At 50.9% G+C, this 26,747-nt stretch overlaps 1 protein-coding gene across 1 annotated transcript; it reads left to right on the top strand.

Annotated features, from left to right (window-relative positions):
- The first annotated feature begins 1,651 nt into the window (after positions 1-1,651).
- Positions 1,652-26,501, top strand: LOC123393057 (transient receptor potential cation channel subfamily V member 3-like). Its single transcript, XM_045083677.1, is given in 16 exon segments — positions 1,652-1,737; positions 7,519-7,623; positions 7,759-7,845; positions 8,605-8,759; positions 9,539-9,715; positions 13,913-13,940; positions 13,942-14,051; positions 15,684-15,964; positions 18,058-18,216; positions 19,150-19,308; positions 19,919-20,020; positions 21,812-21,886; positions 23,253-23,597; positions 24,638-24,750; positions 25,883-25,962; positions 26,262-26,501. Coding segments are annotated over 16 exon segments (2,133 nt in total). The 3' UTR covers positions 26,333-26,501.
- Positions 26,502-26,747: the final 246 nt, after the last annotated feature.

Below are 26,747 nucleotides of genomic sequence, written 5' to 3'. Positions count from 1 at the left end.
CATCTGCCCTTTGCTGACAGGCCTTGGGAGAGGGGTTGGGAAGAAGCTTGGATTTCTAGCAGGAGAAACAAAGTGAGGTGTGAGCTCTTGGCCTGGGGAGTAAGTGCAGAGCCCAGGTTCTGATGGACCCAAGAAACTTCCCTGAGGTTTGGAGATCTTGGGAGGGGGAACCTCCTAGAAGCAAAGGCAAGGCTCTTGTCACCACTAGTGGGCCCCGGGATGTGGCTCTCCAGTGCAGCAAAGTGAGGGGGGCGTTCGAGATGAAATGAGGTAGCCCAGAGCTTGAGAGAGACAAGGCCCAGGCACCTCCCAGAGGGGGAGCCCGCAGCTCCAGGGGTTCCCTGTGGGCCCCAGGCCTGGCCTGTCTCCCAGGAAAGGCCATTCAGTCAGTATCATGGCTTGGGAGCACTTCTCCGGTGAGGAAGGCCAAACCCAGGGAGGGAAGGCAAGGCAGTGAGAGAGTCCCACAGGTGAGAATCCCGAGTTTATGGGGTGACTCAGGGAGCTAATTATCACCACTAATTATAGCTCCAGCCCGGAGTTTTCTTGACCCTCTCCTGCCCCAGCTTCCCCATGGCTGCCCCAACTCATGGGCCCAGTGCTGGGAGGATGGAGCGGCTGGATGTCATGGGTGAGCGCTCTAGGGTCCTGGGGTCCTTTCAGCTCATTCATCAGAAGGGAAAACAGAGGCCCAGGGTAAGAGACATGCCCTCCACCCCCCTCCCAACCCCCTGCCTCAGTCTCGGTTTAGCTCGGCTTTTTAGCCCTATCTGTCCATAGACCAGTCCTGGCTGAGGAAGGAGTTAAAGCCCACCCTTCCTAATCCTGTGACTGTGGATACAGTCAGGGACCTACATGCTCATGATTCTTTCTCGGTAGGAGACTTCATCTCTCTGACCTCAAGTTCCCTGCATTCCAAGGCCAAAGCCTTCCCCTGGATAACTCCTCCTCTCCCAGGGCTGCTGACTTTGGGGAGGGCAGCTGTCCCATTTCCAAACCTCACTGCCATCTGATAACGAACGGCTCTGGATACTTTTTCCAGGAAGCTTTCCTATCTGGGCCAGGATTACCAGTGGACCCAGCTCTACTCCGCCTAGCTAGGCTCTTCTTAGAGGAACTCTGTCCCTTGTTCCTATCTCCAGGACCCTGAGGGTGTTCTCTGAGGGCTGCTCAAGCTGAGGATGGCCCCCTGTTGACTGCAGAGTCACCTCTTATCCACGAACCCTTGGTCCTGTCCATCTTATCCTATATGGCCAGCCCACCCTTCTCCATGGGTGCTGGCATATGCCGCCCCCACAGCGGCCTTCTGCCGGCTAGCTCGCACCTAGCTCCATGTGCTAGTCTTCTTCATCCTTCATAGTCTGCGATCGCTAACATGTCTGTCTCCTGTGTAAACCCTCCCATGCCCGCTGCCCTTGGGACCAACTGCAACTCCTCACTGGTGTTTCAGGCCCTCATAACATGGCCCCCCCTGCTTTTGGAGCCTCTCACATCAGTGGTCCCCAGAACTCCCCGGGCTCTGCAGCCACACCAGCTCTTGCCACTTGCTATCTTTCTTGACCTGTGGTCTTTGCTCAGGCTGTCCCCTCTGCCCAGATTGTCCTTCCTCTACACAGAGACCTCTAAGGTCCCCTTAGAGTTCTCAAAAGACATGGGCAGAAGAGCTGCTGTCCCCAGTGGGAACCCTGCCGTCCTGCAGGAGAAGAGGCCAGCAGAGATCACCGCCACCAAGAAGAGGTAGGACGGGCAGGCTTCGGCACTGTGTTGTGAGGGCACAAGAGGGATTCTGATGCCCATCCTCAGGCAGCCCTTGCCTGGGGTTGACACAAGACTCTGTCTCATCTGGGGTGACCTGGTATCCGGCTAGGTATAAATGGGGGGAAGGTGGGGAAACAGCCCTACATATTCAGGGACTGAGCTAGAGAAGCCATTCTCAATGGGAAAAATCAGGGAGACCTCCTTGAAGGGATCAGAGGTGCTGAGGCAGTAATATTCAGGAGGGCTTCTCGGGGAGGCAAGGGATCCCTGGAGCCATCCTTGAGACAAGGAGTAGAAAGAGGCATGGACATTCCAGGCAACCCGGATCCCCAAATGAATGCTTTTTTCACATACGCCAACTGCTTTCCCCTCCCATCCACTTCCCATCCAGGGTGTTCAAGCTCTTAAACACCACCTGTGTAACGGGCAAGAAGCAAAGGCATCTCCTCATAGGGTGATGGTTTGCTGGGGTTGTCCGCAAGCAGTTGGCATCCTGCACACACGTGCTGATGGTGTTTTTGTTACTTGGAGCTCCATCTTCATCACGGTCATTGTTATTGTCACTCCAAGGGGCCCCTGGGAGCTGACTAGGACTGGGATGGTTACAACTACTTCCCAGCTGGGGATGTGGAGGAAGCAAAGCGCGGGAGTGTTTCTCCAGGGTCATCTCTGGCGCCTGAGCTGCTTCCGTGGCAGTTGCCCAACACCTTTCAGCCCAAATGGCCCTCCTCACCACAAGCTGTGTCTTCACTGGACCTTGGTGGCCCGGATGTGATTTAGCTTCTTTGCCCTGCCTCCTCTGGCCCCAGCCCCAGCCCCTGCTTGGGCCAGAGGTGAGAATGGTGATTTCCCTTCTGTCTGTTGTTTTTGAGTAATAATTACTGAAGTTTTCTGTGCACCAGGGCCCAGGCTGGGGAGGCTGAGACACAGAGAGAAAGAATACCCATCGCTACTCACAGTCTGGTGAGAAGGGCACCCAGAAGAATGTGAGATGTGTCCCAACTTCTGAGAAGGGATCTGAGAAGACTGTGGGCCTTCTCAGGGCACTTCCTGGATGAGTTGGTTTAACGTGGGTAATGGCAGGTGGAGAGGAAGGTCAGCAGCATCCCCAGATGGAGGCTTGGGGCAGGGACCAGTGAGGAAATGTGTAACTGAAGTGCTGGATGGGTGTTAGAATCTTGGAGAACATGAGTCCCATGGGGGCTGGGTCTTGGAGGTTGGTTAAAGAGTTCGGATAAATCTGAGGGCAGTCAGGAGCCACAGAGGGTTTTTATGTGAGATAGAGGGCATGGTGACATTTGCATTTTGGAAAGGATAGTCTGGGTGATCTATGTGGATGATGGATTAGAGGGGAGACTGGGAGCAAGAAGATGACAAGGAGGCTCTTGGGAAGCTTGAGTGACAGCTGGTAAGGTCTGAACCTGGGTGACCAGGGATGGGCAAGAGGGGGTCAGGTCAGAAATTTATCAGGATCATGGGGTCTGCAGGATCAACTATGAGAAGGGAGGGACAAGGGAAAACAAGAGACATCCCCTTCATTTGATGGGAGGGTTGATGGGGCCATCTCTGACATGAGCACGTCAGAGGAGGAGCAAGATGAGGAGGTTCAGGTGTGAATGTTGTCTGAGAAGTGCCCGAGGAACGTTCAGGTGGAGGCTCCATCCTGGAGTGCAGGAGAGAAAACTGGGCAGACCTGGGGCTATGGGGGCAGCCTTAGTTGTCTAGATAAGGGCAGAGATTCCAGATCCAAGCCATGAAGCACCACCCTCCTGCCTCTCTTTCCCTTTCCCTGACTTCTCCCATTCCTAGGGGAGCTTTGGACCTCAAGGAAAGATGGTGAACACGGCTTCAGGAAAATCCCAGGATCTTCCCACAGTCAAGCTCCTTTTATGAGACCATCCTTGTTCATGAACTTAGCCTCATACTCAGCTCTACCTCACACAGCCAATGGCCTGGGTGTGAGATGTGAACTTCATCTCATGAAGCAGTAGCACCTTCTACCCAAGGCGCTCCTTGTGGACCCTCAAGTGCCTACTTCTCCCTGAAGGTTTGAGCATCTCCCTCAAAACTGAGTATAGGACTCAGCCTAGATAGGAAAGGAAAAGAAAAGAAAAAATTCAATGTAAATAAAGAAGGCCAGTCTGACCAGTAAGGAAATCTGTAGTAATGGTGGGACTGAAGATACCAAGTAATCAAAGTAGGGAGAGATTTTTGGACTCGGAGCTTTTCCTGAGCCATCATGCTATTTCTCATGAGCAGCTGCCACTGTGGCGTCTTTCCTGAATCCTGAGCAAGGCAAATGCCCTGAGGTAGACATGGGCTGATGAAGGTTATGGAGGAGCTGGCCTTTTGGAGATAAGAGCACTTGGACAATTTTGCGTACAAAGTAGCTGGTCACACAGCCTCCTTCCCAGCCCCGGGGATCCTCAGGGATAGTTCACCGTCTTCAAAGGGACAGAAATGAAGGAGAGATGGTGGAGAGCTATGTGCTCACCTGAGTTAACAACACTCGTGAGGTGTCCTTTGGTCTGGATCAAAGGTAGGAATAAACAAACGGCATATGCTGCGGGTTAGAAGCCAGGCTGTCACATGGCCAAGACATCACCATCTGTCACTGTGGCAGGTGAGATGTGGTATGTGCAGTGGCAATTAGGGCGTGTGTGGGATGGACTGTCATGGTCTACAGCTCCTTGTCCCAGGAATTGGGTCCTTGCTCACGGTCAGGGATCTTTCCAGTCTGACTTTCACCACTCTCCTTCCTAGCCACTGAAGACTTCCTCTGACATAGTCCTCACCTTCTGCCGTAGAAGCTTTTCTTCTACCTGCTCTCCCTGCTTCTGGGGATTTTCCCTTGTCTCGGAGGACAAGGTTCCTGGAAGGGTCATCTCTTCCTTCCCTGTTTCCCACATTTCCTACATGGAGCATATTAGTAGTTTTTGAGTTAAGTAGGTAGGTCGGTGCAAGAGAGACGGAGTGGGTGAACTGATGAGTAAGTGTCCTGGGGGCTCAGCACAAATGAGGACACTTCATGGTAAGATGAGGATACATTTCCTCCACTCCCTCTGTCCCTTTGGTTTCCAGGCCTGGAATAGATAGATGCTGCCATGATTTGGTTTTTGGTCCACCCTGGGGCCCCCCTATGGACTCTGGGAGAAGACCTTGAGAAGGAGAGGAGTTGGAGGAAAGGCAAAGGACCCTTCCTCAACTTCTTGGGAAAGACTGAGAAAAAGATGAGAGCTTTGGGCAACAGAGAGCCCAGTAGGAGTCACCTGAGGTTTATATTCGTTTGTCTGTCTATTGGGTCATTCCACCCACCTCCGTATCTATCCACCAATCTGCCCACCCAATTACTCATCCCTTAGCCGTTCATGCATCCATCCAGCCTTCTAACCATCTTATTCATCCATCCAACTTATCTGTCCATCTATCTGATGAGCCATTTTCCCTTCCTTTTACACATTATCTATCCATTTTCTACTCCCCTCTTCAGTTAAGTCTTCCAGGTGTCGGAACAAGTATTGGGTTCTGGAGAATTAAGGACACTGCAAGTGTATTTCCTCCCACTGAGGATCTTACAGTTGAATGTCGGTGTGTTGTCTGGAGCAGGGAAAGCAATGACCTCATTGTGCTACGCCCTGGTCCCTGGTCCAATCCTTGGGACCAGTTCTGACCAGTTCACCAGAACAATAGCTCTTCAAATGGATTTTTGCTCATTTGTGCACCATCTAATTCCCATCTCCTAGAACAGTGTTGGGCATACGGTAGGTGCTCAATAAACATTTGTTGAGTAGATGTACTACCAAGGAGACTAGACAAGTAAGAATAGCTTTAGGGTGGCATTTTTGGGGCACTTCAGGGATGCTGGAGTGGTGATCCAACTGGATGACCTCTGATGCCCACTTTAGCTACACAGTCCATTTGTGGATGATTTAGAGCAGTCCTGGCTGCAGAGTCCAGATCATCTGGCCCAACCACTCTCCATCCTTGGGTCACACAGGAGGCAGAGGCTGAGGCAAAGCCAGACTAGAACCCAGGTTTTGGGCTCCCAGTCAGGGGTGTACTTCTCTTTTGGAAGAAGGATTTGATTTTAGTTCAGATCAGAAAGTTCCTCTTGATAGGCGGAAGACAGGAGGGTGAGGGCCAATGTGCCAGTCAGTGCCGCCTCCCCCACCCCAATTATGCCCCAGTTCTGGATTGGTTCTGAGCCTTCCAGTCTCGTCTGTTTCTGGAGGACAGGAGAGGGAGCCCCGGGTCTTGCCTGGGAAAGTCCCAGAAGACCCTAGAAGACCCTGGAATACCCAGGACTCGCTCATGCCTGCCCATCCAGGGAAGTGGCTATGTTGGGCAGTGTCCACTTTCAGCTAATCCCTAGAACCAGTTTGGCTGGAAGAAGGTCCAGAGCGCCGAGAGGAGAGCAGCACGGATAATGGTATAAACTGTGAGCCTGGAATCACGAGTCAGTTCTCTGACCAACGTGGCTTCTATCCTTGGGGTAAAAGGATATCCATCGTGATCTGCTGCTCCATCCTGGGCCTTAGTTCCCTCATTTACAGAATGGGGCCACAATCCTTTCCCTACTACCTTCTGAACTTGACATGGCTGGAACTGTACTTTAGCAGCTCTTCTGTGGTCTTACGAGAAAGGGAGGGGGCATGTCGATCCTCCTGGGCGTGGGAAGGAAACAGGCAGCAAAAGCACTTAGGAGAAAGAGCAGCTGGTCAGGAGGCCACTCTCCCAGGCAAGGTCACAGGGCCAGCAGGTACGTGGCAGCAGCCACGGGGTGGCGGGTATCGCAGCAACCGGCCCTTGTCCTGGTGCTCATCATCCTGGTTGTCATGGGAGGGCTTGTCCCTGAGTGTGTGATTGTGGGTTCTGTGAGAATGCGTGTCTCTGTTTGTGGGTGTCTGGCTCAGGAGTCATATCTTGGATGTGTGTCTCGCCTCTGAGCGGCCAGTGAGTCTGTCCCCTTCCCTGGGGCTTAGTCAGGTCACAGGCCCTGGGCCCACAACTCTCTTCCAGGCCTGGGAGAAAGTGTGCCCTTCACTTGCCCTCTACTTCTCCTCATGTCCACTGTCCAAAGTGGTCTCCTGAGTTTTCCTTCTTGACGAGGATTCTTAGTCTTGTCCCCTGAACTTTTACGTGCTCTCTTAGCTCTAGGTCTGTTTTCTGTGCTGACACAACTGTATAAGAGATGATCGAAGGGGGTCGAATATGCCCTGGCAGCCAGGAAAGGCCTTTGTCGATGTCAGCATCGAGGGACTGCCTCCTGGAAGGGCTCTTCTTCAGACCTGAGGCCAGAGGGGCTATTGCGGGAGATGACGGGGAATTGTAGCTCTTGTAATCATGTCCCCCATCCCTGGTGAGTCCTCGCACCTGGAGGAAGCTGCAGACAGGAAAGTCCCCCTCAGATGCTAGGCCACCCCAGCAGAGACCCCTGGGCTCGTCTCCCGGTATTTTTAGTGACAAGAGTCACCCAGACCCAGCTTCGAATCCAAGCTCTGCCACCTGCTTGCTGTGTGAGCTTGGGCAAGTAGCTTCACCTCAGAGCCTCCACATGCCCACCTGTCAAGTGTGGATAATTGAGATGGTACCCATTTGAGAGGGCAGCTGCATGGCTTGAGCGAAGCCATGAGGGATGGAGCCTAGTGTGGAGCCAGCCAAGAGTGAGTGTGCTATGTGGCAGGTCACTCTCAGGGTGGAGGGCATGTGGGTGGACAGTCCCTGTCCCGCTCTAATGGCCTTGTTTGGGTGTCCCCATAGTGCACACTTCTTCCTGGAGATAGAAGGGTTCGATCCCAACCCCAATGTCTCCAAGACTTCTCCCCCGGTCTTCTCCAAGCCTATGGACTCCAACATCCGGCAGTGGTGAGTACTGGCCCCCATGCCTGCCCCTACTCCACTCCAGTACGGGCAGTGACTCACCCAAGGCTTAATGGCCAGGCCTGGTTGTCTCTCTCTTTTAAACTTGTCTCTCTCTCTTCCTTCCCCACTCCCCCACAGCCTCTCTGGGAACTGTGATGACATGGACTCACCACAGTCTCCTCAGGACGATGTGACAGAGACCCTGTCCAATCCCAACAGCCCCAGGTAAGCCTGGCCATTCCCTTCCACCCTCTGTGTCCACCAGGTGGGCGACAGAGGCACGGTTATCACAACCCAGGGAAGAGAAAGCAGTCTCCATTCCTGGGGCTGGGACAAATGTCTGGGCCCATGGCTGTGGCATGTAGGAATTGTTTTTTTGTGTGTGGGGGGAGAATTACATTTCATAAACTCTAAGAAGTATTACCCATTCAGACAACAGTCTGCAGCAGAGCGAGAACTGTAACACAATCCCATACAAGTGAATTAAAAATACATGCACCCAAACCATGAAACACCATGTGCATTTTGCAAGAACACATACAAAAAAAAAAAAAATACGCATTGCCATGGCTAACTCTTTGGAGTGTGGGGGCAGGGAGAGACAGAGTTTAAGAATTCAAACACTGCCAAAGATGAAAGTGGGATTTTCCTTCCTTTCATCTCATATTTTTTAAGATAATCACTATTATTTGTCCTTTCTAGTCATCTTTGCTATGTGTACCCAGATATATAGTTTGAAAAACTGTGATTGCATTTGGATTAGGACGGAAGCCTGCAGGGGGCAACACGGATGCCACGGCCCCGGGGCACTGATGGAAGACGTCTGGAGCCTGGTGACTGGCTGTGGAGCTGCGGCTGTGGTGTCTGGGGCCATGGACCCGGCTGTGGTGCAGCTCTGTGCAGGCACAGCGGCCCTGGCAGGAGGAGGGGGAGAGTAGGTTGGTGGCACCCTTGTGGTGAACTGGAGATACTTTCTGGCCTCAGTGCAAACCTGGTCAAGGAAGAGCAGAGGCGGAGGAAGAAGCGGCTGAAGCAGCGCATCTTTGCAGCCGTGTCAGAGGGCTGCGTGGAGGAGCTGCTGGAGCTCCTGGGGGAGCTGCAGGAACTTTGCAAACGGCGTCGTGGCCTGGACGTGGCTGGTCAGTGCCTGGCTCTAGCAGAGAGAGTGTGGGGCTGGGGGCTTGCCTCCTGCTGTCCACCTTTCCCCACAACAACCCATGAGGGGGGCATGTGAGGAGCCCAGAAGGTTGGGCTGGGGACTTTGAACCTGACTCTGAGGGCATTGGGGAGCCACAGAAGGGCTTAGACAGGCGAAGGTCATGTCTGGCTACTGCATGGAGGGCGGGTGTAAAACTGGAGAAGGGCACTATTCAGGCAATGCGGGATCACAGCAGCAGACCCGGGGGAAGGTGACCAGCTCCTCAGCAGGGGAACTGGTCTGGAGCCAAGGACAAAGGGAGTGAGAGAAAGGGAGCGTTCCCAGGTAGTGCCTTTGGCGACTTGCTGGCTGGTGGGGCCCACGTTGTCTGGGGGACTGGGAGTAGCTTGTTAGAGGGAGGTGATAAGCTTTATTTGCAGGCTGCCAGGAGGTGGCAGGCTGGAGATTTCGGGCGTCAGCACTGAGGTGGACAGTGGGAAGACATGCAGTGGGTGAGATTTCCCCCTCCAAGTAGCAGGTGCAGAAGGCAGAGAGCAGAAGGCCTCACATAAGGCTTTCGGGGGCCTCACGGGGGGGAAGAGTTGGAGAGGGAGGAGGGGAGCAGGTAGCACAGGCTCCAGGAGGCCAGTGGAGGGCACAGCATGGGTGTCTCAAGATCGGAGACTGCAGCCCCCACATCCTGGCCCCCCCCCTCAGGGCTGGGAAGCCTGGGGGCAGCCAGGGCCCCTCCCGCGGCTCACCCCATGACCCTGCCTGCAGACTTCCTCATGCACAAGCTGACGGCCTCTGACACAGGGAAGACCTGCCTGATGAAGGCCTTGTTAAACATCAACCCCAACACCAAGGAGATTGTGCGGATCCTGCTGGCTTTCGTGGAGGAGAATGACATCCTGGACAGGTTCATCAACGCTGCATACACAGAGGAGGCCTACGAAGGTATGCTACTTGTGGGAGGTGCCATGTGGACATGGGCTGGGGTGGGAACCAAGCCATGCGGAGCCCCCCACTGTCCCTGTGGACCCAAAGCACGCAGCGGGCTTCAGTACCACATAGCAGGCCTTCCCCGCCTTCATCCTTGGTTCTGTAGAGCGATTCGAGTGCCCACCACAGGCCAGGCAGGCCTTGTTTTCAGCACTGGGGTGCAGTGACGAACAAGACAGATGCAGGCCACTGCTTTAAATAAAGTGATTTTAGATGGAAAACGCTAGGAAGATGATCTGAAGTGACTGGGTATGGGCAGCTTTAGAGCGGGTCCGCAGGGAGGGAACATTTGACCTGAGGCTGGCATGACTGGGAGCAGGGCAAGGGCTGAAGCCCGAGATGGGAACGAGTTTGGCCTATCAGGGCAATGGGAAGCCGGCCAGAGATGCTGTCGGATAGCTGGGCGAGGCCCACACACCTGTCAGTCTCACCATCATCATTATCACTCATTTGGGTCTCAATTTTGTGGCTTCTCTGTTAAGTGGACTAGAAAGGGGCAGAAGACCAAATTTGGGATAATGTTTCCCTGCCCAGCAGATCTGTTGTGAACAATCAGTAAGGTATGCCCTCACTGGAGTTTTTGGACTCAGTAAACATCCTGTTCATCTCTAATAAGGTGCAAACATGATGAGCTCAGGAATGACCAGATGCTATCTTGCTGACATGCCAAGGGGTGCTGAACATTGCTCTTTGCAGGGGATGGTCTGTCTTGGGCCCTCAACGTTTCCCATGGGAAAAAGTCATTTTTAAATATTTATTTATTTATACTCCAGACGTTCACAAGCATTTTTGCTATATTCAAGAAAAAGTAAAGGATTGTGAAAACTAACACCGTTCCTTGGAAGAGAGGGAATCCAGGGAAGATGGCTACAGCTGAGTGCTGAACTGCACGCTGAGCTCCCTGGTAGCCAAAGGAAAGAGAGAAACTAGATGAGCTGTGTATAATGTTCTCAGCCTGTCACTAGGGAGCTGATACTAGTCCTTAGCCAAAGAGTTTTAGGTCAGTGCCTCAAGCTTGCCTGTCTTGATTCTTCCCCCCTTTCAGTCCCTTTCTCTCCCCTTCTTTCTTCTTGTCAGTATATAGACACTTACACCTCTTTCTAGAAGCATGTTCTAGAAATCCCTTGAGGCCAGGGATGGAGTCTGTCTTGCCCATAGTGAATTCCCTGGGCCCCTTGGGGTCTCATATAAGAGGTCCTTAATAAACGGTTTTTGAATGAGTGAATAAATGAAGGTTACTATTAAGGCGTTGCTGTCCTGGCTGCAATTCCTTTTTTCTTTCTTAGCCTTCCCTGATCACTTCCTTCTTTCATGACTTTGTCTTTTGCTGGTGGCCTTGTTGGGGGCTGTGAGCACTCTCTCTGCATGGTGGGAGGAGCCATTTATTTCTGACTTCTCAGAAGCCAACTCCGCATTCTTCTCTCTGATGATATCTGCTCATACCTTCCCTCCAGTGTCTGGGTGGGTGCTCCCCGCCACTGGGGGCTGAGGGGCTACAATACCATGCGGAGTGGGAGTCATTTTTCCTCACTTTGGGCACGTTACTTTGCCTTTCTGAGTCTCATTCCTCCATCTGTCAGGGGCTAATATTTCCTTCCTATGCTGCTAAGAGGATCCAAAAGCAACTTTTAAAATATTATTTTTAACATTTTGTTAAAGGCCTTCAGAAGTTTGCCTTTTTTAAAGCAATGTATTCAACTAAAAATTATTATTAAAAATTTTAAACATGCATTTGAGATTAATATAATGAGTGATTTTATATCCATCAATATATCCATTCTACATAATTATTTTAATCACATAAATAACACATGAATAGAGTTTCATTGTAAAACATTCAAATAAAAAGAAAGAAATATGGCAGCAGAAATAAAGTAGCCAACAGGAGGGTTTGGAAGAGAGAGTCAAGGAAACCTTTGAGAAAGGAAATAAATAAATAAATAAATAAACAACTGTATGCAAAAGAGGACATAAAAAAAATAAGGATAGCAAAAGATCTACCTAGGAAACCCAACAGAAGAAATATAGAACAGAGAAAATGGAAGGGAGTTCATGGTCAAAGGAGTTATACAAAAATATTTTCCAGACCTGAAGGACCTACATCCAGATTTTAAAAACCCATTAAGGCGCTCCTAGGTGGCTCAGTCAGTTAAGCAACTGACATCTGCTCAGGTCTTGACCTCAGGGTGATGAGATCAAGTCCCACATTGGGCTCTATGCTCAGCAGGGAGTCTGCTGGAGAGTCTCTCTCTCCCTCTGCCCCTCTCCCTTGCACACACTCTAAATAAATAAATAAATAAATAAATAAAATCGTTTTTAAAATTTAAAAATAAATAAATACCCTTAGAACATAAAAAAATTCAAGTATTTAATTATGTTAAAACAAACCCCTTTGCCCGTTTTTCCAGTCTCCTCTCTAGAAATAATTATGTTCTGTAGACCTTTAGGACTTTCCTAGGCTTTTTACACATGTGTACATGTGAACATAGAAACATGTTTGTTTATTCATGTATCTGTTTAACATAGAACAATAGTATACTGTTTGTATTGTTTTAAACCTTGCATTTTTTTTTAACTCTATGCCTTAGACACTTTCTCATCCCAGAATATGCGAGTCTGCCTCCTTTTTTCCTGCCTAGTCTGAGTGTGGCTATCCTGTGGCTAATTTCTGTATTCTCCTGTTGATTGATTTATATATATATTTTTTTTTTCTTCAATTTTCACTATGAAAATATCACAGTACATATTCTTGCCTATGACCCCATGCTCAGTGCACACGTTTTAGGAAAATTTTGAATTGGATTTTCTGTGTTCAAAGGCATGCACATTAAAATTTGTAATGATAATTGTCAGATTTGCTTCTAAAAGATACTAGTTTATTCTCCTTGAAATACCAAGTATTCATTCCCTCATTCTCTCACCTTTCACTAATACTGGAAATTATTTTTTTGTTGTTTGGTTCTGCTTTGTTTTTTGTTTTGTTTTGCTAGTCAGTGAAAAGTAGAAAAGTGTTAACTTGCTAGATTCTAACTTCATTTTCTCAATTATCAGTGATTCCAATCACGTTTCACTTTCTTTTTTGGCCATGCGTATTTTCTTCTCTGTGAGGTGTTTGTTAATTTTTTCTCAGTTTTCTTTTAAGTTGTCTGTTGATTTGTAAGTGGTCTTAATATATTAGGAACTTTACAAAACCTACTGTCTATTTATGTCTCAGATATTTTCCCCAGCCTATCACTTGCCTTTTAACTTTCTTTACTTTGTCTTCTGAATTACGGAAACCTTAAATTTTTTTCTTTGTGAGCCGACATGTTAGTTTTTTCTTTGTGGTTGTTTCTGCATTTTGGGGTTTTGCTTAAGAAGTTCTTCCTTATGAAAAGATTAGTTAATCAATGAATTTTTGGTTTTGTTAAACGCCTACTTCTTTAATCCACCAGGAATTTATTTTTGTATATGGAATGGTGGCAGCTCTTTGGAAAATGCTGTTTCTGGTGGGACATTCCTAGACCTATCCCCTGCCCCAGCCTTTCAGAGCCTTCGATCTGGAGAGTCCACAGACTCCACCATCTGGGTTAATGTCCCTCCAGCCCCTTCCCGCTGCTTTCTCCTGTTCTGTTCCTCAGTCATTGTGGCACCACTCTCCCAGCTCCTAGGCCAGTCATTCCTTCTTTCCCAGCCCCCACAGGCCATTCTGAGGACACTTTCTCCCATGGGTCTCTGGCTCTCATCATCTCTTTCTCCACTGAAGTGGCGGTTCCTGCCAAGTCTGGGCTCCTTCTAATGCATCCTCCAATTTTGCATCTAGAGTGATCTGAAAATACACATGTGCAAAACTCAAAACTCTGGTCGTGTCCCTTGCCTGCTTCAATGACTTGTGACTTCCCACAGCACTTAGGATAAAGTTCTAACCTGGCTTATGCAGTCTGGATTGCCCCCCGCCCGCCCCTCCCCGCCCCTCTCCGCCCCGCCCCGCCCCAGGTCCCCCAGCCCTTGCGACTCCCAGTATGGTAGCACTGAAGTCTCACTGGAGCATGGAGCAGGAAGGCAGCTAGTATTTTGCTGTCGCTCGGCGGGGAGTTCGGGGGCCAGGGAGGGTCTGTCCCCCAGGGCCCAGCCGCTGAGCGCCCCCTTCCTCCTTCCCCACTCCGTTCGCAGGGCAGACGGCGCTGAACATCGCCATCGAGCCGGCAGGGAGACATCACCGCGCTGCTCATAGCGGCGGGTGCCGACGTCAACGCCCACGCCAGGGGGGTCTTCTTCAACCCCAAGTACCTACACCAGGGCTTCTACTTTGGTGGGTGCTGCCCGCCCCTTCCGGCCTTCTCGACCCACCCCCGTCCCCGTAGGTGCTGGTGGGCTGGCCTGGAGCCTCCACTTCCGGTTTCTGCCCGCTCGGCACGTGGACCAGTGGACCCGCCCCAGGCCCAGAGGGACAGTGCCCGGGGTGGCCGCTGGGATAGAGCCTTCTGAACTGGGGGAGGGGGCGCGAGTGGGCACCCGCGTGAGCAGACTCAGCTTTGCCTCTGCCCTTGCGCCCGATGCTTTCCAGGACTGCAAACGCAGTCAAGAGTCAGAGAGGAAGATTCCCTGACTGACAAATGAGGGCGTTCAAAAGGAATTGGGGTTAGGATACTCTGGGTAGAAAAAAAAGATTGTAATGCATAATTTAGATATAGTGAAATTCACCCGTTTTAATGGATAGTTCTGTTCAGCCCCACAAATGTATACAGTTGACTAACCACCACCATGAGGGCAGGATATAAATAGTCCCAGCACACCAGAAACTTTGCCCCCACAAATTTGTCAACCCTTTTACCCACTCCAGCCCTTGGCTGCAACCACTGACCTGTTTACTCTTCTGGGTGTTTTTTTGTTTCTTTGGTTGGTATTTATCTGTAGGACTAGCTGGGTCTGAGCAGCCATGAGGACAGGGTCTTATACAGTCCATTGTCCAACATTAGACCCTGTTGGAACCAGTGTTGGGAAATGTCTGTCAGGTGGGATGAAGAGAGGGAACAGATGGAGATTGAAAGGGAAGCAGTTGGAGACCTCCTGTCCGGTCCTAGTTCCATCCCAGGCTTGCTGTGTGACCATGTATGAGTCACCTGCCTTCTCTTTTCTTAAAAAACATTTATTGATCACTTACTATACACACCTGGCACTGTTCTAGGTGTTTGAAATGTATCGGTGAATGAAACAAAGATTCCCATCCTCATGGAACTTATGTTCTAGACTGGAGGAAAATGATCAATAATAAACATAATAAATAACACTATGTAATATCTTAGAAAATGATAAGTGCTATGAAAATATAAAAAAGAAGTCAGGTAAAGGGAGTCAGGAGTTCCAGGGCAGGGAAGTGGATTTCAATTTTTAAATAGTGCAGTTAGGGTGACTCATTAAAAAGGTGATGTTTGAGTGAAGACTTGGTAGAAGTGTGGAGATGCCCAAGGCAGATGCTGAGAAACAGTACTACAAGCGAGGGGAACAGCCTGTGCAAAGGCCCTGAGGTAGGAAAAAATGCCTTGGCATGTTCTAGGAAGAGGACGAAGGCCACTGTGGACAGAGAGGAGTGAGTGGGGTAAGAGAGGAGGTGATGTCTGAACATGCAGGGCCTGTGGGCTTTTGCTGGAAACCGGGCTTTTATTCTGGGTGAGGTGAGTCTTTTGTGTCACTAGGATCAGTCTGGCTGCTATGCTGGGGATAGTGATGGAGGCCTGGGATGTTAGTAGGGAGATCAGTTAGGAGATAATGGCAGTGATCCAGCTTTGGTCTCCCCCTCTTCCCATACAAGGCAGAAGGTGGGGGGAATTACAGGGAAGCTTGGGTGTCAGTCCTACTGAGGACGTGGGCCTCAGTCCTAGGGCTTGCGGAAACTGGGCAGGTCTAGGAGAGAACTGAGGTCCAGTGCTCCCTACTGCCCCAGGCGAGACCCCACTGGCTCTGGCGGCGTGTACCAACCAGCCTGAGATTGTGCAGCTGCTGATGGAGAATGAGCAGACTGACATCACCTCGCAGGACTCACGGGGAAACAACATCCTACACGCGTTGGTGACAGTGGCTGAGGACTTCAAGACACAGAACGACTTTGTGAAGCGCATGTACGACATGATCCTGCTGAGGAGCGGGACGTGGGAGCTGGAGACCATGCACAACAAGGACGGGCTCACGCCACTGCAGCTGGCTGCCAAGATGGGCAAGGCCGAGGTAGGGCCCGGGGTGGGGACGGGAAGGAGGGCAGGGAGGCTCCTGGCCAGTGCTTTGGCCTTTCTGGGGACCCCACAGATTGTACCGTGGCCTGGGAAAGGTCAGCCTGAAGTCTAGGAAGTACATTTGTGGCCTGGGGTGGGTTTGTTCTGAGTGACCACACAGAAATATGTCACATGGGAGCCCCTCTGGACTTTAGTCCCTGACACTCTGTGTTTCTGTGCCTTGCTCTGAGACTCCCATCTGGGGTCAGAGTGGGGGAACTTGAAGGCTGTGGTGACGTGGGACCTCACAGGCTTTGTGGCTGAGGATTCCTGTGTGGTGAGGCAGGCACACAAGCCAAAGTTGTGTCTGAAAACCCTCAGGGCCTTCAGCCTCTCTCAGGAGGCTAGGAGCCCCAGAATGCCGGCTCTGCCTCCAGAGCCAGTGAGCTGCCTGAGTCTAGAGAGACCTCTCTCTGTCTGTCATGTTGAAACTCTGAGCCAGGTCCCCAGCAGGAAGTGTGGTGGTTTGTGGCCCTTTGTGCCCTGTGTGGAGTGGCTGAGGAGCTCAAGGCTTAACCTTGGTGAAGACTTGGGTTGAGGCGGGCTCCCATCGCTGTGGGTGCCTGGAGTCACAGCTGGGTCTGAGATCAAGGTCAGGACTCAGGTGGGCCCGAGGGTAAGGCCCGGCGTAGCTTGCTCTTCAGCCTCCATGTGTCCAAGCCCTAGGAGTGGCCTGAGGCTCCTGGGAGGCTGTGAGAGGACTGGGTGGGTGCAGGGGGCTATTGAACAATCACAGCTGTGTCCGCCTCAGGGCAGCTGACAGGGGAGGCGGGGGCCTTGAGGGCCTTGGGCCCAGTGTCAGTGGTCAGGGCTGGGGCCCACAAGGGACCTTTTCATTCTCTTGTGGGGGAAGGAAGGGTTGGAGATTGGCTTTGACAAATGAGAAATTGTGTGTCTTCCCACCCTCCCTACCGTCTCCTAACCTCCCCCAGGAACACGGTTTGTGGGGGGCTTTGAAGAGAGTCAGATGAGGGTTGCATGCAGAGCTTCCTGATAGCTGCTGTGGCATGCGCTGTGGTGCTTGGAGTGTGGCCCTGTGACCATTTGACTCTCTAGAGGATAATGTGCTCCCCCGTGGCCAGTCCTGGGGAAGGGACACCCCCATTCCTGGCCCTCTCTCTTCTTCATTCAGTGTTCTTTGGAAAACCTTTCTGGATGCTGCCCAAGTTGGCCACTATGCTGGGAGTGGAGGGTGCAGAGATGCTTAGACACAGACTCTGTTCCTTGGGGCTCTTTGAGGCTGGGGCCCAGGATGGGGAGACTGGCCCTGTGTCTGGAGGCTCTCTGCCTGGACTATGAGGACAAGGCTCCCATATGAGATGAGATGGGAACCCCACTGGGTGGTGTGAAACCAGGGCTCTGACACCGTTCTCCTGAACAGAACCCTCTTCCTGGGTCTTGGTGCCCCAGGAAGCTCCGGCCCCAGTTTTGGAAAGGAGTGAACTGGAGAGCAGTGGCTCTCCACCTTGCCTACACTTTGGAACTGCCCATGGAGCTTTACAAAACATAGATATCTGGGTCCCACCTACAGAGCTTTGGACTGAATTAGTCAGTGCTGTGGGATTGTCAAGTGTCCCTAAGTGACTCTACTGTGCACCAGAGTTTGAAGGTCACCTAGAGAGTGGATTTCTCAGGCCTCTCTGCCAGGCTGGCATCTTGTATGGCCCACAGTGAGCCTCAGCTGGAATGGTCTTGACCAGGCTAGGGAAGCTGGAAAAACTTCTAGTTTCTTCTCCCATCCAGGTCAAATAGAAATTATTTCTGAAAATTGTCAGTTCTCAGATGCTTCACTGAATGGGGTCCCCAACTGGTACAAGGTTTTATGATCTTACTGTGCAGCTTTCTCCACCCTGCAAAGGGCCTCTGCACCTTTTGTCCCTTGTATTCTACATCCCTGGTGAACTAGGCAGAGCAGTGAGGTTCACACGGGTTCTGCAGTAGAAGCCGAGCTGGGGGCTTACGGTGGCAGGTGCAGAGGGGGGCTCAATCCATCCAGGTGGGAACATCTTCCCAGCCCTGTTCAATGGCTGTTCCTCTTTCTGTCCCCAGATCTTGAAGTATATCCTCAGTCGTGAGATCAAGGAAAAGCTACTCCGGAATCTGTCCAGGAAGTTCACAGACTGGGCATATGGGCCCGTGTCGTCCTCACTTTACGACCTCACCAACGTGGACACTACGACAGACAACTCGGTGCTGGAAATCATTGATGTGGGACCTTGATGTGGGTCTCTCAGGGGGGTTGGGGATGAGGGGCTGGGCCTCAGGCCAAATGGGAAGACCTATGGCACTAGCTGGACATGTCTGTAGTCCTCCAGTTCTTTACCTCGCTGGGGAGAGTCAACACAGAAAGAGCAGGGCTAGCGCCGGTGCTGTGTTTACTTGTTCCTAGCTAACCTTGCATTATAAACTTCTGTGGTGGGTGTCTCCTGGCCCCAGAATCCTGGGCAGTGTGAGATGGTGGGTGGGATGATTCCTGTTGATCTTCTCCATCTTGATTCTCTTTCCCTTCCCTGATGGTTCTATAATCTCCCCTACCCACAGAGAAGGCACAGCTGTAGCAATCAGGGAGGCCTTCCTGGAGGAGGCAAGGGCTGGGGCGAAGATCACTGAAGCTGGAGAGGAAGTGAGAGGATCAGCAGTGAGAGGTTTTCAGTTTTTGGGAGGGAATTGAGGCAGCAGACTAGACCATCATCATCCCCATGTTACCAAGAGCCATGCTTACTGGAGTCTGCCTCGTCTGTGGTCTCCCTGAACCCTCACAGCCTACTGGTTGGTAGGACAGTTTAGTTGATTTCAGTTTTATAGATGAGGAAATCGAGGCCCTGGGAGTATTGGGGGTTTTCCTAAGGTTACACAGTGAAGGGGCCAAGTTGGTTCCAGTCATGGCCCTTCCCCATGCGGCTCTTGCTCCCCACTGAGCAGTGGGTCCTCCCACTGGAAGCCCAGCTCCTGTGGGGTTTGGAAGCTGCGTGGGGGCACTGGGAAGGAGCTACAGGAGCCAGAAATGACTCTCCCCACATTTCCCGCCAAACCAGCTCTTGAGACAGAATGATTGGCCCCTTCTGCCAGGGGTGGTACTGACTCAGAGCTCCCTTTTGGAACGAGGGCCCTTTGAAAGTGGGGGTGGTGTTCTACCCCCAGAACCGGCATGAGATGCTGACCCTGGAGCCCTTGCACACGCTGCTGCATATGAAGTGGAAGAAGTTTGCCAAGTACATGTTCTTCTTGTCATTCTGCTTTTATTTCTTCTACAACATCACCCTGACTCTAGTCTCCTATTACCGGCCCCGGGAAGAGGAGGTACGTGGGCCCCTGGAGGGAGGCGGGTGAAGTGGTCAGAGCTCCAAGAGCTTGCAGAGTCCCATGTGCAGATGAGGAAACTGAGGCCCAGAATGACATTTGCACGGCGTTCCCCAGTTGTTATCCTTCACAGCTTCCAGGGAATTGAATACGTCTCTGGTCCTCAGCAATTGTGGGGAAATCTGGAAGGTTGGAAGACCCAGGCTCCACCTAAATCTAGAGCTCATTGGGTGTTTCTGCCATGAGGGTCACAGAAATGGGAGGGGGGACTCCCCCACTGTGGGTCTCAATTTTCCATTCATGACACGGGGCAGAGGTTTAGCTTTGAGTGTCCTCTAAGTGTCTGGACATGAATGGGTTCTGGAATGAACAAACTCCATGAGGTGTGAGGGGTCGTTAGCATGGATTGGACTGTTGAGTTCTGGGTCCCACTGTGGGTGGGGACAGGGGCACAGAGCTGCCGTTCCTTCTCTCCCATTGTACCGAGCTTGGGCTTCGCGTTGGTCTCCAACTCAACTAGTGGTCTTGGCACGTGAGCGTGAACCCTACAGCCAGAGGGGTCTTCCTCAGTCCCCGTCTTGCTCCCATCCATTCCTTCCCTTCTTCCCAGGCCCTCCCATACCCCTTGGCCCTGACGCACAAGATGGGGTGGCTGCAGCTGTTAGGAAGGATGTTCATGCTCATCTGGGCCATGTGCATTTCTGTGAAAGAGGTGAGTGGCCCACTAAGCCCCTTGCAAGGCAAGGCAGAGTGACCACAGGCCTGGCTTTGATGCACCATCCTCTGCCTGACTATGGGGAGGGGGGGTTCTGGGGAGTACTTCCTTTCTAAGCTTTAGATTTTGTAGATCCGAAATTAGTTTCTTAGGCAGGCCTGTCCCACCTGCTTTATCTGTCCACCCCTCGATCCCTCTATCAGCCATCTACCCTCCCAGCCACTCAGTGACCCGTCCTCCTGTCCCTCCATCCACACATTCGGTCACTTCTCTCCCTGACCCAGCCCTTCCTCTGGGTTTATCAGTCAGTCCCTTGCCAACCACCCAACCAAGGAATCGACAGGGGCCCGTGAGGGAGTTGGTGCTCTTTAAACTCACAGTCTTGTGGGGGATTTCAGATGGGCACAAACATCTGGATCCTAAAACGGATGGTGTAAAGGGCCCTGTGTGGGGTTCAGACCAGCACTCAGAGGAAGAGAGATGACTTTTATCTGGGGAGAGGACAGGGAGGGAAAGCATGAAAGCAGAGATGGTATTTAGTCTGCAAGGGCAGGATTTGGCACGAGGGCACTGGAGAGAAGGTCATTACCGAGTGGGCAGGGGGAGCAGCATTAAAGGGCTCAGGGGCAGGAGAGCTAATCCATATCTTTTTTTGTCTTTTAATTAAAATTTTTAGTTTTAATTCAGTGTAGTTAACTTACAGTGTTATATTAGTTTCCTTTGTACAATATAGTGATTCAGCAGTTCTGTACAAGACTCAGTACTCACCACAAGTGTACTCATAATGCCCTTTACCTAGTTTCACCCAGACCCTTCCCTCCTCCCCTCTGGCCACCATCAGTTTGTTCTCCATAGTTAAGAGTCTGTTTCTTGCTTTGTCTCTATTTTTTCTTTTTTTTTTTTAAAGTAAGCTCTACACCCAATGGGGGGCTCGAACTCACAACCCCGAGATCAAGTGTCACATGCTCTACCAACTGAGCCAGCCAGGTGCCCCTGTCTCGATTTTTTCACTTTGCTCATTTGTTTCTTTTCTTAAATTTCACATGTAAGTGAAATCATACGGCATTTGTTTTTCTCTAACTTCTATCACTTAGCATAATGCTCTCTAGCCCCACCCATGTCATTGAAAATGGCAAAATTTCATTCTTTTTTATGGCTGAGTAATATTACATTGTATATATGTCCCATGTCCCTTATTTGTTCATCTATCAGGGGACACTTGGGCTGCTTCCATAGTTCGGCTATTATAAATAATGCTGCCGTAAATATGAGGATGCATGTATCTTTTTGATTTTGTGTTTTTGTATTGTTTGGATAGATACGCAGTAGTGCGATTACTGGATGATATTTCTGTTTTTAACTTTATGAGGAAACTGCACACTGTCTTCCACAGTGGCTGCCCCAGTCTGCACTCCCACCAACAGTGCAAGAGGGTTCCTTTTTTCCCGCATCCTCACCAACACCTGTTGTTTCTTGTTTTTGGCTTTAGAAGCTAGGCTGTGTCTGGGCAATGGCAGGGAATTGTGTGACTGTGTTGTTGCAGGGTCTGGGTGAGGATAAGGTGGGGGGAGTGAGAGATGTGAGAGGATTTCGGGGTACACCCACTCCTACCCTGGGATGCCTCTGCTCCCGGGCATAGGTACCCTTCTGTATTTCTCACCTGGGCTCTAGTTTGGCCTTCATGCCCTCCCCCTCACCGAGTCTCAGTCCTGAGGAAACACTGCCTTCCTCAGATCCTCCAGTGAGAGGCATGCATGGGTGCAGCTTTTCTTTCCTTTTTGGCCTCAGGGCATCGCGATCTTCCTGCTGAGACCCTCAGATCTGCAGTCCATTCTCTCTGATGCCTGGTTTCACTTTGTCTTGTAAGTAGGTCTGCCCCATTTGGTCACCACTGCACAGGCAGGGCCGAAGTCCTGTATGGTGGCCGCTGTGTCCTCTGGAACCACACTTCCATGTCACCATGTCCCAGTCATTTGGCCATAGTCTTGTGTGGGAGAAGCCCATGGACACCCATGGAGAGGACCAGAAGAGCCTAGCACAGTGCCCACCATCAGGTTGCAGTGATGACTGCCTCCACCTTGGCAGGTGTGGCAGAGAAGGCAGGAAGAGGCTTAGTAGTGGTTTACTTCTTTAGGAAGAGATGGTCTGAGCCAGTTCCTCCTAGTTTTGTGGGGTCTAGAGCTTGCCATCTTGGACTCTGGCAGATCGGGGCTGGAAAGCACTAGAGAAATCATCAAGTCTCATCCATAGACACAAAAGCCAAAGGCCAGAGCAGGGAAATGAGTTACTCAAGTTCACACCAAGCCTCGGTGGTGTCTGAGCCAGGCCCAGCAACCCCGTCATCTTCACCTTATGCTAGAGCAGGGGTGGTTACCATGGGGCCAGGAAGCCCAGCTCAGCAGCCTCTCTGAATGAGGTCACGAGCTGACATCAGAGGCTTATTGGACACCTGTCTCTCAAGGAACAGAGGCTGATTCAACATTGCTGCCATGCAAAGGAAATGGGACTTGCAGTATGGAACGAATTACGTTGGGCTCTTCGGCTCTGCAGATCCCACCAAAGTCCTGCCTCAGAGTATTAGGGAGGCTGGGTCTATAGGACCTTAAATCTTGGCCCAGTGTTTCCAAATACCTAGGTGTTTATTATGTATGCACCTGCCTTCTAGAGGCATACATGGAATTCTTCATCCCTGTGGGCAAGTGGGGTGCCCAGATACTGCAGTGAGTAGCTGGACCCCATGATATCTCCCTCATGGGAGTCTTCCACCTTTGAGAAAATATGAGAATTCCAGTGAAGCGTTTGTTTATTCAGCCACTGGCTTTAGTACAGACAAAAGGGACCAATGCATTGCCCTGCTTTTCAGCTTCTTAGGTGTTTTGTTAAGGAGGGATACATCGTGCTTCCTCACTTCAGTTTAGAATGCATCGATCGCCCAATCATTTGCTTTTCACTGCACATGAAAAGCAAGGTTGCCTGTGTCCTAACTTTAACTCATTGGATATTTTATAATCATGGAGACCGTCTGATGTTCTAAGCAATGGAGCTTTTTATCTACATGTCTGCATCACTGATGATGTAGTGATGTGTAGGAGTTGATGCTGGCCCTGTGTGTTTGTTATATGTTGTACTTTAAAATGTATATAACCTAAAAGTGTGTGCGGGGGTGTCTGCACACTGAGGCTGTAGGCCTGCATGGTGTGTGGGGGAGGGGCGTGCACGTACATGCAAGTCTGCAGGAGCCTGTTGGGTAATTAAGCAGCCAGAGCACCAGAGGAGAACACCCTCTTCTGTCCTCCCAGCCCTGGCCTCGCTGATTGAGAAGTGTCCCAGTGACAATAAGGACTGCAGCTCCTACGGCAGCTTCAGTGATGCCGTTCTGGAACTCTTCAAGCTCACCATTGGTCTGGGTGACCTGAACATACAGCAGAACTCCAAGTACCCCATCCTCTTTCTGTTCCTGCTTATCACTTACGTCATCCTCACCTTCGTCCTCCTCCTCAACATGCTCATCGCCCTGATGGGAGAAACCGTGGAGAATGTCTCCAAGGAGAGTGAGCGCATCTGGCGTCTACAGGTGAGCCTGGCAGGGCGCCTGCTATGAGGGTCTTCCTGGGGACTCCATTCAGCACGTTGTATGGACAGCTGTCTATACCAGGGACCTGGGAATCTGCATCAGCTCCCTGTGGTTGGCCAGGTTTGGGGAGATCTTAGTCTAGGGTCTGTGCAGTATGACTGGATAGCAGCACAGGTGAGAAAAACTCAGGCTTACAGGCATGATCTGCTCAGAGTCTGGTGTGATGTGTGGATGTTGAAATGTGACCTTTGATTGCATTAAGAGGAGTATGCGGCATAGGACAATGGAGGTGACAATTCTGCACTCCTCCATCCTGGCTGTAACATTCCTTACATGCTGGGGGGTCTTACACACTGAGGACAGTAACCCACAGGATGGTCCAGAGCAGATTACCAGGCTTAGGAGAGGACTTGGAAACTGTGCCTCACAAGAAATGGTTTTGGGACTAGGGTTGAGAAAGGTAAGAGTTTCTTCAGGTATCTGCGGAGCTACTTGTGAAGGGACAGCTTCCTTCTGTGGCCCCAGATGGCAGAAGTGAGGTACCTGGGCAATGACAGGGAGAAAAGCTTTGCTTTGTCACGAGGAAGTTTCTAATTATTAGGGCCTTCTTAATTGGATTGTTGATTCCATTCAGGAGAGATCTGACAAATTATGGATAGTTAAATGGTGAGGGGATTCCAAGCCAGGCATGCAGGTAAGATTACACGATGTCAGCACCTCTCTTCACCGTGGGATCCCAGGATCCCAACATTTTCAGTTAGGAAGCTCCTGGACTTCCAGAAACAGAGTTTATGTTGTGTTTAATTTGAATACCTTTTCCTAACTTACTGGTTTTTCATTTTTGAATTCTGTAGATTAGCTGGACCCTTTGGATCTGTGCATTAAGCTTCCAGTTGGAGGTGAAGCTGGCTGTTTGGTGGGGTGTGTGTGTGTGTGTGTGTGTGCATCTGTGTGTGTGCGGGGGTGTCTGCACACTCATACAGAGCTGTGTTCCTGGGCCGGCTTCTCATTGATGTGCTTAGGCTCATGTATGTCCCCAGAGAGCCAGGACGATTTTGGAGTTTGAGAAGATGTTACCAGAGTGGCTGAGGAGCAGATTCCGGATGGGAGAGCTATGTAAAGTAGCAGAGGAAGATTTCCGGCTGTGTTTGCGGTAACAAAGGGAAAGGGGTCCCTTGGTGGGTGTCTCTGGGGGGCTGAAGAGAGAGGAGTCAGTGAATGTCAGAGAAATGGTGCTGTCCTTTGTTTCCCAAACCACACCTGCAGTCGTTTCTGGCCTCCTTAGAACATGAATTTGTTCCTATGTGGTTGTTAGCACTGGGACAAAGCTTCTCCAATTTCTGCAGGGAGAGGGAAGGAGACTGCTGGTGGCCGCTCCCGTCTCTGCCCGTGCAGCTGCCTCCGTGGCCTCTGCCGGTCCACTCTCTTGTTTAGGAAAGATTGGCCGAGCCGGCAATCTCTGTCCTTTTCTCTAGCCTGTGTGGGTTCATGGAACACCAGGCGACCTGAGCCATGTTTGTCATGGGTAACTGGAGACTGAGACAGCTATTTGGGACAGATATCAAACTTTTTGGTTTTTAAAAAGTACTTGCACATGCCACGACCGACTTTTCTGATGATGAGTCTACTTTATCCTCTGGCTGACTGCCTGACCTAATGGATGCCTTCCATGTCTACCTCACCGTGCCCAGCTTCTCTGACTGAAAGTCCCACGCTGTGGAAACCATTGTTTCCAGCTCTATAACGCTTACCCTGACGAATATCTCTAATGTTCACCCCCTCATTCTTGAGCTGCTCCCTGAATGTGAACTTCAGCCAAACCACTGCCTCTGTTGTAATCTAGCACCTTAGACTCTGCCCACTCTTATTGGGATCTGAACCCTACTGCATTCTCCTAGTGCAACCTTAACTCTAGTTGAACCTTAAGCTTCTAAACTTCTACAAGTTTAATCCTCACACTGTCACATCTCCGCCTTGGCCCTCTCTCCCTCCTTCCCCATGGACTGCCTCTCGGCAGTAAGGCACAGCTGTTGTGTCCTGAAAATGTCCCCTTGTCACCTCTCTGAGTTTCTGGGCCCCACACACTGGTAGGGGACTGATCCCTGAGGGCTGGGAAGATGGGGAGTTTTAAACTCCAAAACTGCTGAATGACCATGTGAGGTGGGAGTCCCAGACCCCGGGATGGAAAGAAAGGGAGCTATTTAGACCACTCCAAATGTCATGCTAGTTGTTTGCATTTAATGAGGTGCAGTTGAGAAGTGAGAATGATTATCACACACTTGCAGGATCAATGAGGTGAAGTGGACTGAATGGAAAACACATGTCTCCTTCCTCAACGAAGACCCGGGGCCCGTGAGACGGACAGGTACCGTTGCTGTCTCAAAGTGTGCTGGCCATGCCTGTCTGACCACGTGACCATGGGCAAACTGGTGTCTGAGGGCCCTGATTTTCCCCATCTGCAAAATAGGAGGTTGAATTAAATGGGTTCTCTGGCCCCTTTCAGCTGTGACATTTTATATCCCTGGTAGGAGTAACTTTGAACAATCAGGTGGGGAGAAAAGAACGAGGTGGTGTGCTAGACATGGAATCCCGCATTACAGAGCACCACCTTGCTAAAATAGGGATTTTGGTGTTTTGTTTTGTTTTGTTTTGTTTTGAAAGCAGATTTCGGCAAAATCCAAGATTCTTCCAGAAGCATTGATGAAATAGATGAGTTTCCAGAAACTTCAGTGTAGAAGCAAAATCCAGAGCTGGTGTGATCCTGGGCTGTCTGACGCTGCAGTCTGGGTCCTGGACTCCGAGCTAAGGGCCTACAGCAGAACGTGGCCTTGCACTGCATGCCCAGAAGTGGAAAGCAACCTCATGCCAAGTGGTGGCTGAGCTAAGAGGCAGCTGTCAGTCTGTTTGAATGAGAAACACCCTGGATTATTTATTTATTTATTTATTTTTTATTCAGCAAAGGGTTTGTGTAAACCCATGGCTAGGAGTCCTTGAAGTCCAGGGCGAAGGCCTGGGCTCACCAACTGCAGGACAGCTTGGCTGGGAGAAAGGGGTGGCGGGGAAGGGGCAGAGGCCTGAGGAGCAGAACTGCCTTCCTGCCAACATCTCCTCGACAGCCCCCAGCCCCAGCCCTCACTTCCCACTGTCTCC

Source organism: Mustela putorius, unplaced genomic scaffold (genome assembly GCF_011764305.1).
Source record: "Mustela putorius furo isolate JIRA1106 unplaced genomic scaffold, ASM1176430v1.1 tig00000731_pilon_pilon_pilon, whole genome shotgun sequence".
NCBI classification, from domain to species: Eukaryota; Metazoa; Chordata; class Mammalia; order Carnivora; family Mustelidae; genus Mustela; species Mustela putorius.
Note: the sequence above shows the minus strand (reverse complement) of the source record. Positions and strands in the feature narration are given on the sequence as shown.